This window comes from Neurospora tetrasperma (genome assembly GCF_000213175.1).
Source record: "Neurospora tetrasperma FGSC 2508 unplaced genomic scaffold NEUTE1scaffold_5, whole genome shotgun sequence".
NCBI classification, from domain to species: Eukaryota; Fungi; Ascomycota; class Sordariomycetes; order Sordariales; family Sordariaceae; genus Neurospora; species Neurospora tetrasperma.
This window is the reverse complement of record NW_009799103.1, coordinates 3188424-3200989: the sequence shown is the minus strand read 5'-3', so window position 1 is coordinate 3200989 and position 12566 is coordinate 3188424. Positions and strand designations below refer to the sequence as shown.

Sequence of the window (12566 nt, the reverse complement as noted above, 5' to 3'; positions counted from 1 at the left end):
TTGTGTAATGCTGGGGGCTCAAATGAGAGAAAGCCGTTGTTCAAGAGGAGCCCCCGTCCCGTGATGTGATGAGTAAAAAGATGGAAGTTGATAAAAGTAAACAAAGCATAGATGCGAGGAAAGCTTTCGCCTCCGCAGCACTTTTCTTCTTTAGCTAATTGCCAGACTTGTTTATTGAAGTAGCCTTATTCGGACTCTCGGAACGACGAACTTGCATCAGCCAAGTGTTTCTTTGTGGAACGGTAACAACCAGCCGTTGATGGATTGGTGACAACGGAGGCGGGATACCTCGTTCCCAAAACTTTAACCAATTTACCCGTCAGCTGGATGAGCCGATTGGGGTCTTGCGATCTGGAGGGCATTTTGGATATATTTGACCATGGTACTCCTGGATCGTCACTTGGCCCGGTTCCTGGTCTGAAGAGGAGGACGAGGGTGTCATTCAGCGCCCAGTTTCTTCCATCCGCCCGTGCCGTGGACCTTCCTTGAACCTTCCGTGGCTGGACGACATCGAAAGTTGGCGGTTGAAGGCTCGGTATTGCGACAACACTTGTTGCTGATGTCCGGAGGCAGGTGACCAGGAGACTGTTGGGCTTGGATGGGAGAATGACAACATAAGAAATGAGTAGAAATACCTTTACCGGACGATAAGCTCATCGGATGCCACTCGACAGTCCCCTGTTCAGGCACAGCAAAACCAACCAAACATGACAGAGGGGATGAATCGCACCAACCTGCGCGGTCCAGTGGCTTGGATGCTGCTGACTCCACGCCATACGTAGTGGGCGAGGTAGCTGATTGGATTGGGCCATCAATAAAGCAAAGCTGGTTGATAATTGATGAAGGTGTTGATGAGAAGACATGATCTCTTGGATGTTCGGGATGCTCGCTGTGGAAAAAGATGTCGGGTTGATAGGCAGAGAAGAGAGGGAGTCAACAGGGGATCGCGTCAAGTCTCCACAATAAACTGCGCGGGATGCTTTAGCGGGGCACTCAGTGGGTCGTCTTTCAGTGATCCGGCACCTGCAGCCGGACACGGACGCGCTTTCCCCAGCAACCTCTTTACGCGTCCTTCTTCTTCTCAGGCAGGTGGTCAGCCTCTCAAAAGAGGCACCTTCCATTTTCAATTCCAATTCAAACTCTTGTCCACGAATTTTGTGAAAACTCTGACTGTCTGTATTTCTTGTTCCTTCACTGTCTCCCAGATCTCCCTTAGGCCCTGCCCTGTTACTTCCACGAACAAGCCAAGTCGGCCAGCTGTTGGCGCAAAATGGGCGACAGAACTTCAACTCCGGCGCGCACCCCGGCAAGGACCCAGTCCAACGTTAAGAGATCTGGACTGGCCTCGACGGGCAGGCAGTCGAGTATTCTGGGCTTCTTCTCCAAAGCTGCCTCCTCGGGGACTCCCACGAACGCGGGCGCCAATACCAATGCCAATGCCAATCCCACTATCGCCGCTTCCAGTCCAGCTTCTGGTGCGACAGCCACGCCTCGCGCTGGCCAAAAGGAAAAGTCACCAGAATGCCTCAAGGAATCCACAAAATCCAACTCGATTCTTCCGCCCAGGCGGCGGAAAAGACTCGACGAAACGCCAGTCCCTAGTAGTGACGCCGTTCTACCCCCGAGCTCCCAGGAAAACCCAGGCACTGCCTATTCCAAGGATGATGACACCAGGACCATCATGATGCCCAGCAGCCCCATCAGGCGCAAGGCGAGTTATCAGCTCTCTGTTCTAGATCTCCATCTAAGCTAACCCATCGTGACTTCAGGCAAAAGCGGTTGTCAACTATGCCGAGTCATCAGACGACGACGGCGACGATGTCTTTCTCTCGTTTTCCGGGAGACCCAAAAGCTCTCGTCCATCACGCTCTCGATCACGACCTCAAGTCTTAGACGAGGATGACGAAGACGATGCTTTCGAGCTAGACGACAATGTAATCAACGAGGAAGAAGACGATGACATGGCGGACTTTGTAGTCGACGACGACGAATCCGATCAAGGGCCCTCAAAGTCCAAGAAGAGAAAACGACCGGCAGCACGCCCGAGCGCCCCACGCAAAAAGTCCGCCGTATCCTCTCCGCCCAGCCCTCGAAGATCGTCAAGGCAAGAGGAGGATGACCAAGATGAGGAGATGATGGATGATGTTCCCAGAACCTCAACAGCCCTGAAATGGAAGTATGATCCGGACAACATTGAACCAACCGAACCTCGATCGGCCACTCCTCGTTCCGCACAAACACCATCAGCCACCAAGCCAAAGCCAAAGGCACACACAAGAGAGCCTGAAGAGAGATACCCGTGGTTGGCCGATATCCAAGATGCAAACAGGAATCGACCAGGACATCCCGATTACGATCCTGGCTCCGTCTATGTGCCCCCATCTGCCTGGAGACAGTTTTCGCCGTTTGAGACGCAGTATTGGGAGATCAAGAAGAACTTATGGGACACAGTGGTCTTCTTCAAAAAGGGAAAGTTTTACGAACTCTATGAGAACGATGCCACCATCGGACATCAGCTCTTTGACCTCAAGCTCACTGATCGTGTCAACATGCGCATGGTTGGCGTTCCCGAGAGTTCGCTAGACATGTGGGTCAACCAATTTGTGGCCAAAGGGTACAAGGTTGCCCGGGTCGACCAAATGGAGTCTGCGCTGGGCAAAGAGATGCGGGAACGTGACACCAAGGCTAAGAAGGCGGACAAGATCATCCGCCGCGAGCTTACTTGCATCCTTACAGGCGGCACCTTGGTGGACGGTAGCATGCTTCAAGACGACAATGCCGTCTACTGTGCAGCCATCAAAGAGTCCGTCGTGGATGATAAGCCTGCATTTGGCATAGCCTTTGTAGACGCTGCTACTGGACAGTTCTTCATCTCAGAGTTTGAGGACGATGTCGACCTGACCAAGTTTGAGACCTTCGTAGCCCAGACCTCCCCACGGGAATTGATCTTGGAGAAATCGCATCTGTCTACCAAGGCTTTGCGGATTCTCAAGAACAACACGAGTCCCACCACCATTTGGAACTATCTCAAGCCGGGAACCGAGTTTTGGGACGCTGACGTTGCGAGGCGTGAATTTGACTGTAGCGGCTACTTTGTGTCTGGCGAAGGTCAGGAGGAGGTCTGGCCTGCGAAGCTCAAGGAGGCTCGCGACAAAGACCTCTTGATGTCCGCACTCGGTGCTCTGACTCAGTATCTGCGCATGCTCAAGTTGGAGCGTAACTTGCTCTCCCAGGGCAACTTTGCCTGGTACAACCCTATTCATCGGAACGGCACACTTATTCTTGACGGCCAGTCTCTTATCAACTTGGAAATCTTTGCCAATACAGCCAATGGCGGCCCTGAAGGAACCTTATTCCATCTGCTGAACAGGTGCATAACTCCCTTCGGAAAGCGACTCTTCAGGCAATGGGTCTGCCACCCTCTCTGCAACATACAGAAGCTCAACGAGAGACTGGATGCCGTTGATATGCTCAATGACGACCACAGCCTTCGGGAGCAATTCTCGTCTCAGATGAGCAAAATGCCGGACTTGGAGCGGTTGATATCCCGGATCCATGCTGGGGCTTGCCGACCCGAGGACTTTGTCAAGGTCTTGGAAGGATTCGAACAGATCGACCGTACTATGGAACTCCTGGAGTCCTATGGTGGTGGCAATGGGCTGGTTGATCGTCTCATTGCTTCAATGCCTGACCTCAAGGAACCCTTAGGATACTGGAAGACCGCCTTCGACCGGAAGAGAGCCCGTGATGACAAGCTTCTGATTCCTGAGCCAGGTATAGAAGAAGACTTTGACCGCAGCCAAGCAGAACTGGACCGGATTAAAGGAGAGTTGCAGGAGCTGCTTGAAAGGCAAAAGACTGCTCTACGATGCAAAACCGCAAAGTTCACCGACGTCGGCAAGGAGGTCTACCAGATCGAAGTCCCCAAAACAGTCAAGGTTCCTCCCAAATGGCGCCAAATGTCTGCAACATCGGCGGTCAAGCGGTACTATTTCAAGGAGCTTCAGGACCTTGTTCGTGAGCTCCAGGAAGCGGAAGAAACACATTCTCAGATCGTCAAAGAAGTCGCCTCGCGATTCTTCAAGCGCTTCGACCTCGATTACGAGACATGGTTGCAGGCAATTCGCATCATTTCACAACTAGATTGTCTCATCAGTCTGGCCAAAGCTTCGGCGGCGCTTGGTCAGCCTTGCTGCCGCCCATTGTTTGTAAATGACGAGCGGACCGTTGTCGAGTTCAACGAACTACGCCATCCCTGCATGCTCAACACCGTTGACGACTTCATCCCGAATGACATCAAGCTGGGTGGTGATGAGGCGAACATTAGCCTTCTTACCGGCGCGAACGCTGCTGGCAAGTCCACGATTCTTCGAATGGTAAGTGCCTGCCTTGGCCGTGGAGGCATCCACCTCTTCTAATGCTCTTCATCTGCTAACGCCTTCCGTGCGCAGTCCTGCATTGCCGTGATCATGGCCCAGATTGGTTGTTATGTCCCGGCTGTGTCCGCTCGTCTGACCCCCGTTGACCGGATCATGTCCCGTCTGGGCGCAAACGACAATATCTTTGCTGCGCAATCCACGTTCTTCGTCGAGCTGTCAGAGACAAAGAAGATCCTGTCAGAGGCCACACCCCGTTCACTCGTTATTCTTGATGAGCTCGGACGTGGTACATCATCATACGATGGTGTCGCAGTTGCCCAGGCAGTTCTGCACCATGTCGCATCACACATTGGTTGCGTCGGTTTCTTCGCCACGCATTATCACAGTCTTGCTACCGAGTTCGAGAATCATCCCGAGATCCGTGCTAGGAGAATGCAGATCGCAGTGGACGAGGAAAACAAGAGAATAACATTTCTGTACAAGCTCGAAGACGGCGTTGCAGAGGGCTCCTTTGGCATGCATTGCGCAGCCATGTGTGGTATTCCCGACAAGGTGATCCGAAGATCCGAGGTCGCTGCGAAGGAGTGGGAGCATACGAGCCGGCTGAAGGAGAGTCTGGACAGAGCGAAGACAGGCTGCTATATTCCGCTCGGAGTGCTGAGTGATGTGGCCAGTCTTCTAAGGAGCGAGATTGGGAAGGAGCGAGAAGTTGGCGACAGGGGAGTGGAAGTGCTTTTGCGGGCTATTGAGGCTCTTTGATGGGCAAGGACAAGCCCAAGTCTGAAGTCCGCTAGTGTGTTTCCGCTCGATGATCATTAGATTTGCTCGGTGTACGGCGTCGAGGTGAGGACTTCAATCATTGACGTGAAACCCAATTATTTCTAGATGCCGGACGACCATGACACATGAGGACAAGATTCATTCTTTTATTCGCCCTGTCCGTCGGAGGGTTTCTCAACCATGATTGTGCCAAGAAGCCGAGCTGCTCAACCCCAGAAGGCTTAAAAAGGGGTAGTCTACCAGTAGATGATCGGGTTGTCCGCCTTGGCTTTGACCCTAACCCTTCAGACTCGCATGGCTACTTTTCTATCTAGGCCAACAACAAACCGAACATATGAAGCCTGCAACAAAGTTGTTGAAGCCGGAGTTTTGGGAGTGAGTTACAGGCTCTTCCATGCTAGATCAGATCTGGGCTTCCGCAGTCCAAAACATGCCTGGCGATGACTCGCCTAGTGTTGGTCCCGTCGCATATCGTACGCTCTATACTTAGTCCGTCTACAAAATGATCACCTCCTTCCCCATGATTAGCCAAGTGATGTGTTTCACATCATGGATAGTAGTGTATACATTGCGACGCCAGCGAAATGGGTTAGGTTAAAAAAGCAAAAACGTTGGGCTGAATCCGGACATCCGATATTCACGATGGAGTCAAGTGTCTCGCTTAACCAGGTTGCCGATGATGAGCGGAAATTAGGATAGTCGTTCGGTTCGCGTATTTTGCGGCAGTGGCGGCCTCGCCCTTCCTGTTCCCCGTTGTACCCCCTCCCCCTTCTCATCAATCATCAGTCATTATCCAATCCGTGACGCGTCATGAATCCCGGCATTTTGTTGAACTTTTCTTTCGCTTTCCCCTTTTTCTCCACCCCACCCCCCATGGCAAGTCCAGTTTGGGGAGGTTCCATATCTTCCATTCCATGTTCCATTGTTTTTCCATAGCATAGGTGCCCACTATTCTTCTCTTTCTGCCTGTCCATCCGTCTCTTTGTTCCTTACACTCGTTTCATCAGCGTCGTGTTGAAGGGGAACAGGACTTCATCAAGCCATAGACGGAGAGAGGGGAAGAAGAGATACCACTGGACTCGAAACAATGGCCCGCTACGAGTCCCTTCATGGGAATCATGATGATGAGGAGGAGGATCATGTAACACACAATGAGGTTGGAGACCATGATGAGGATGACGAGCAGCGGCATACTGAAAGTTCGAGAAGTTCAAAATCGTCCTATACGGCAGTCGAGCAAGACGATGAAGAAGGCAATGCCGCCAGTAGGGCTGTCTACGCCGCACTCTACGGGGGAGGAGGAGGAAGTCCACCTTCGGGAGGCCCAGTCCATGTCAGCGGCGATCGGCAGACCGGGACCGGAGACGATCATCACCACCAACTCAACACTCCTCCTCCGGTCCTTCAACACCCCGGGCCTTTTGATGCACCACTCATCCCCCCGAAAAGCCCAGCCAGAAGCACCAACAAGAACCCGTTCTTATCTAACGTCAACGTCACCAATAACATCACCGCCACCACCACATCGACGCCAGCGAGCAATCAGCAGGCCACCGACCACCAAACCCATGGCTCAGGGTCCTCCCGCAACGCATCTGGAGAGCCAGGAACAACAAGCCGCTCAGCCTCCCGCGACAGCACCAACTACGTGAACCAGTACTCCCGCTCATGGAAGCCCAGCTACGGGCTACCACACTCACGAGACCATCATCATCATCATCATCATCCAGGGCACTCGCCATTCTCGCCACTGCCAGAAACCGCAGAAGTGGAAGGGGACTATCACCACCACCACCATCACGGCCACCACAGGGATGACCATCATGACTACCATGATCATGACCACGACAGTAGTGATGATCCTCATGATTTGGATCAAGATGATTACATCATGTACGAGAAGGAGACAGGAGGAGGCATGGCGACGACACCGCGTAGCACTACTGGTAGAGGGGGCCCTGGGACGGGAAGCTTCAAGGAAAAAGGCGGCAGGGGCGGTGGCAAGGGCGGGATGAGGAAACTAATGCTGGTGGAGAGGACCGACACGAAACGGGGGAGGGGAGGAGGAAGGGGAAGACGAGGAACGGAGATGAGTGAAGTATCGATTGATGCGACGGATTCAATATCAGTCAGAGGGCTGCCGACTCATGGCAGCGGCGGCGGCGGCGGCGGCAGCGGGTCTCCTAGTGCTCTTACTCCTGGTGTTGTCGGTGGTGGGATGAACAGGAGCGAGCAACATTTGTCGTACTTCCACTTTGACTCGACGGAGACGTTGGTGCAGAGTAAGCAGAGTATGCTTGGGTGGTGGCTTGAGGGGCTGGGGGTGTTGGGAGGATTGTTGTGTATTGTTGGTATGTTGCCTTTTTTCTTCTTCTTCTTCTTCTTCTTCTTCTTCTTCTTTTTCTCTTTCTTCTTCCTCATTCTCATATCAACCCCCCTTTCTCACCCCTCTCTCTTTCCTGTTTCAATCAAGTATCAGACACACAAGTCCTGCAAAACACAAACAGTCCAATCACAAGACAGGAAGCCAGCTAACACTTCAATTCATCAAGTCATCGGCCTAGTCCTAAGCATCTACGACCACAAACCTCCACCATCCACCTGGCCAGGCGGTCTCAACCTCAACGTCTTCCTCTCCTTCATGACCACCCTCGCCACAGCCTGCTACATGATCCCCGTCATCGAAGGCCTCGGCCAGCTACGTTGGCTCCGTTATACCGGCGGACGACAGACCGTTTCCCGCCCCGCAAGCGACTTTGAAGCCATCGATCAGGCATCACGGGGACTTCACCACTGCTGGAGACTACTTGGTTTTCAAGGAGGGTACGTTTTCCCCCCTCCCCCTTCTTTCTCCCCCTTCTTTCTCCCTATTCCCACTAACAAACCCCCCAAAAACAACCAGCCCCCTAGGCATCCTCGCATCCCTCATCACCTTCCTAACCCTCTTCACCCCCTCCCTCACCCAACTCCTCATCACTTACCTGCCCCCCCAACCCCACCGCAACAACCCCGGCGAACCCTTCGACAGCAACCGCTCCGCCGTGACGCTCGTCCGCATCAACTGGTCCTGGCTCGCCTTTCTACTCGTGCAAGTTCTCTTATCTGCCATTTTCCTCACCACCATCATCGTCAAGACGCGCATGGAAGGGATCCAGATCTTCAAGACTTCTGCGCTACCGGGCATGACGGCTTTGGATGGGCAGGCGAGGAGTAGCTTGGGCGGCGCCATGATGGGACAAGGGGGCATCATGACGAGCGCAGCGTTGGGGGAACGGGCGAAGAAGACCATCCTGAAACTGGAGAGGAGTAGTGGTGCGACGGGCGGAGGGGGGAATTATGGGTTGGTACAAGGGTTTGTGGTTGATTCAAGTGCGGGCTCGAACTCAGGCTCCCATGGATCTGGGTCCGGGTCTGGGTCTGGATCTGCGGGGATGGGGTTGCGTGTGCCAAAGGGACTGGGACTGGGATTAGGACTGGAACGGTTCCGTCATCATGATCATCAGGTGCTGCCTTCGTATGATAAAGAGGGAGGCGGAGAGGGATGCGGGGGACATCAAGCGTTTGGCAATGGCCCGGCCGAGAACTTGAGCTTCCCTGCTGCTGCCGCTGCGGCCGCTGGGTTTACGCCGCTGCCTATGCCAATGTCCAAGGCGAAGCCAATGCCGATATCGACAACGGTGCCTGCTTCAACGGCACTGTCTGGGAGGAGAAAGATGAGGTTTAGCTTATTCGGAGGAGCAGGGAGGGAGAAGCTGAAAGTGAGGGGCTCACCTGTTCATGCCAGTAATGGCGGCGGGCAATTTTGAGCAATGGGGCTTGGTTATCAAAAGCAAGGGAAAGAAATTGTGATTAAGCTGCCTGGCTGGTTTGAGACTAATGGATAAAAATGAGACAAGGTACTAATGACTGCTGATACCGTACCCAAGATAATCATCGCTGTGATAACTCTCCTTCATTCCCGAGTTTCCGTTGCATGTTTTTCTTCGGATTCGCCAACATCCATGGCTATCTCTCCATTGCTTTCATATCTTTCGCGATCCTCGCTGGCGCACCTCACACCCCAATCACGACGGCTCAACGCTTTTCGTTATCCCCAACAACAGGTGTGAATAACATCGAAGATACAGGCAGACCTTTGGGGCCTTTGGGACGGCCGTCGGAGGGAACATATGTATTCTCCGTAGGCGATTGTCAGCGAGATCCATGTACAAGAAGCTTGGAGCGGCGGGATTATACTCCCATGCCTAGATGACCGACTGGATTAAACACTTACCTGGTGTCGAACGGGCAGAGTCCGAGTCACGAATGTCATGAGGTTTGGCAGGCAAGGTGCTTCTGGCGGTGAAGTTTATGGCCACTCGAACCGCCTATTCAACGGTCTGGGCTGGATGTCCCGGTGACTAGTACAAGCACTCATGGTCATGCCTTTCAAGGCTGTCTCGATCGGGGAACTGTGCCCCGCATCTGAAGCACGTGCGCCAGCTGGCCATATATTGTTCCATGTGTTCTTCCAGACTGTCTTCGTCCTCGAACTCCATGTCACAGTTCTCGCACTGCCACGTCTGCCGGATGGGATATAGTCCCTCGCAATCATGGTCCTCACGGGTGGCTTGATCTGGAAATTCCTCATTGCATATCGGGCATTCGAACAAACCCTCGGAATGGTCTAGCATGTGGTCATCAAACTCTTCCATGTTTGCAAAATTCCTGTTGCACTTTACGCACTCGAAAGGCCTCTCTTCAGCGTGCGTCTCGAGATGCTGTCCCAAGTGGTCAGCCTCTGCGTATCGTTCATTGCAGTATTTGCAAATAAAAGGCTTGACTCCATGAGTCTCTCGGTGCTGTGAAAATTCTTGTGCCGATTCAGTGGAGAAGTCGCAGATGCCGCACATAAATGGCTTGTCTGGCCCGGAGTTGCCACTTGACGAGGACATTTTTGATGTTTTCCTATGGCCATGCCTCATAGTCAGCAGGTGTAGCAGGGAAAAGAAGGGCGATGTGACTTACTCTTGTAGATCAAAATATGACAAGCGTGATGACTCGAGGGATCAGAAGCAGGAGAAGGAAGAAGAGAGAGAACGCTGAGAGTGTCAAGAGAGAGCAACGAATTCGTGTTGGAGAGCTCTGGACAAGAACGGTGTATCGATGCTCTCAATGCTAATTGGTAAGATGGCGTCTAGAGACTTTAGATTCTGTGCTTTCGTGCGGCCTTATGAAAGAGGGCCGGGGAGCTGATAAATATAATCACTCGGACGCAGTACCAGCTCCAACGGTGAAGCGCGTTTAGAGGTCTTTTTCACCATGATGCCTTCTACTAAGCTGTGCACAGAACAGGCGAGGCAGGAGTGGACGACCGTGGAGAGTACAAGAGCCACTGTCAGTTGGCAGAGGGCATGGTCGAAGCCTTCTTGCAAGCGCTCGACAGCGATGTGCCTGAGATCAAGGGAAGAGACGGGAGTTAGCAAGGGCGGGAGTTTTCATATTTGAAATAGACAGCCGAAGGAAGGTGATGCCGCTATGATCGTTGTCCGTCATTACCCTGTCCTGCCTAGGTAAGGCCCTGGAGGAGTAACCTCGGCGCTATGGGTGGAATGACAACGGAAAGAATGTCGAGTGCGGGTGACAGAAGGGAGGTCTGGTCAAAAGATAGTTGGGAAAGTTCAGCTCAAGTTGGCGGCTCAGTGAGCGGGGAGTATCTCGAGAGGGTTTCCATTTTGATCGCAGCTTCCTGGAGACGATACGCGATGCTATGACACGGATTGGTTCGGGTGCAGCTTCGAGTCGCTTGAGCGAGCAGGTGCGTGCGTTGAAGCAACTGAATTGCCCAATCCCACTGAGGCACGGCAGGGGCAACCTCACCCGTCCTCAAGGTCCTTCCTTCGGCTCCCCTTCTTGATGATGAACTGACGGATTGAAGCAACACCATCTCGCACTTTCCCCTGCTGTCCAGAGACTCGACATCGACACTCTGCTTGACAGGAAGGACAAGCATGGCGCCCGTTTATCCTACAGGTACCTAGGTACCGTTCGCTTCTCCACCCTTGGCTCTGATAACAGAGTATGTAGACAGGGTTAGGGTCACTATCGGCTGTTAGTCAATGACGGTATCTCGGTTCCTCTTCGGGCAACAGTAACACAGAATTTGTCGCGCAGATCCAGACCCTCGATCCACGATCCACACATCAGGCCACAACCCACCACCCTCAACTATGCTTAGCACACGTCTGGGTCTTTCTCCCCTGCTTCACTCCTCCAAGCAAGCATCATCAGCCCTATCACGCCTCGCCGTCCCGAGAACGACGTCGACTCCCCTGCCACGCCTCCGTCTCACCATCCTCCCGAGTGCTACCCCGCGCCGCTTCTGCAGCTCCCACACCGCCGACGATAAAGACCGCAGCAAGAAGGACATCACCATGTATCTCCAGGAGACGCACGACAAGGTCTTTGAGAACAACAAGTCCTGGGCCGCCGAGCAGGTCGCCAAGGACCCCGACTTCTTCAAGAAGCTCGCCGCCGGCCAGAACCCCGAGTATCTCTGGATCGGATGCTCCGACTCGCGCATCCCCGCCGAGCAGATCACGGGCCTGCAGCCCGGCGACGCCTTTGTGCACCGCAACATTGCCAACCTGGTCTGCAACACGGACCTCAACGTTATGAGCGTCATTGAGTATGCCGTCAAGCACCTCCAGGTCAAGCACATTGTCGTCTGCGGCCACTACGGCTGCGGCGGTGTCAAGGCGGCCATGACCCCCAAGGACCTGGGCCTCATGAACCCCTGGCTGCGCAACATCCGCGACGTCTACCGCCTGCACGAGAAGGAGCTCGACGCCATCGCCGACGAGGAGGCCCGCTACGAGCGCCTCGTCGAGCTCAACGTCTACGAGCAGTGCCGCAACGTGGTCAAGACGGCCGCCCTCCAGCAGTCGTATGCCGAGAACGGCTTCCCCATCATTCACGGCTGGGTCTTCAACTTCCGCGACGGCATGCTCAAGGACCTCAACGTCGACTTCAAGACCATCCTCAAGGATATCCAAAAGATCTACAACCTGACCAACTAAGCTATCGATATATGGTTGGGGTCCGGAGGATTTGGTTGTGTGTGTATTGTATGTACTGTAAAGCGAGTTTTATGAGCGATTTTTTGGAGAACTGGGCATGGGGGCTATAGACACTGGCTGGTGTGTTGCACCGGGGGTATGATCCGGTATGATCATATATACAAACAAAATAAAACCTTGTATACCATATGGCCCGTCTATCTCTCCAACTCTCTCATATGGCGTTGCGATTACATGACTCCATCCCTATGTCCGTAACGGACTGGCAATTCGGATGGACGTAAATAAGTGGACCGTCCATGCCTCTTGAGTGTTACTGCACGAGCATCATCCAACAAGGAAGTGCGGG

General features: G+C 53.4%; 4 protein-coding genes across 4 annotated transcripts; 3 read left to right on the top strand and 1 right to left on the bottom strand.

The window, feature by feature from the left end:
• Positions 1 to 1270: 1270 nt before the first annotated feature.
• Positions 1271 to 5605, top strand: NEUTE1DRAFT_124150 (DNA mismatch repair protein msh6; the record flags this gene model as incomplete). The annotated part of the gene is made up of 3 exons (XM_009855279.1): positions 1271 to 1691; positions 1777 to 4376; positions 4452 to 5605. 3 exons carry the CDS (start codon positions 1271 to 1273, stop codon positions 5136 to 5138), a joined length of 3708 nt encoding a protein of 1235 aa, XP_009853581.1.
• A 641-nt stretch (positions 5606 to 6246) lies between these two features.
• On the top strand, positions 6247 to 9296 carry NEUTE1DRAFT_86475 (uncharacterized protein; the record flags this gene model as incomplete). Its single annotated transcript, XM_009855278.1, has 3 exons — positions 6247 to 7441; positions 7712 to 7982; positions 8062 to 9296. The coding sequence occupies 3 exons, from the start codon at positions 6247 to 6249 to the stop codon at positions 8963 to 8965; spliced, it is 2370 nt and encodes a 789-aa protein (XP_009853580.1).
• A 263-nt stretch (positions 9297 to 9559) lies between these two features.
• Positions 9560 to 10093, bottom strand: NEUTE1DRAFT_148233 (uncharacterized protein; the record flags this gene model as incomplete). Its single annotated transcript, XM_009855277.1, has 1 exon — positions 9560 to 10093. One exon carries the CDS (start codon positions 10091 to 10093, stop codon positions 9560 to 9562), a length of 534 nt encoding a protein of 177 aa, XP_009853579.1.
• Positions 10094 to 10676: 583 nt separating this feature from the next.
• On the top strand, positions 10677 to 12406 carry NEUTE1DRAFT_124148 (carbonic anhydrase 2; the record flags this gene model as incomplete). Its single annotated transcript, XM_009855276.1, has 2 exons — positions 10677 to 10711; positions 11455 to 12406. 2 exons carry the CDS (start codon positions 10677 to 10679, stop codon positions 12215 to 12217), a joined length of 798 nt encoding a protein of 265 aa, XP_009853578.1.
• Positions 12407 to 12566: the final 160 nt, after the last annotated feature.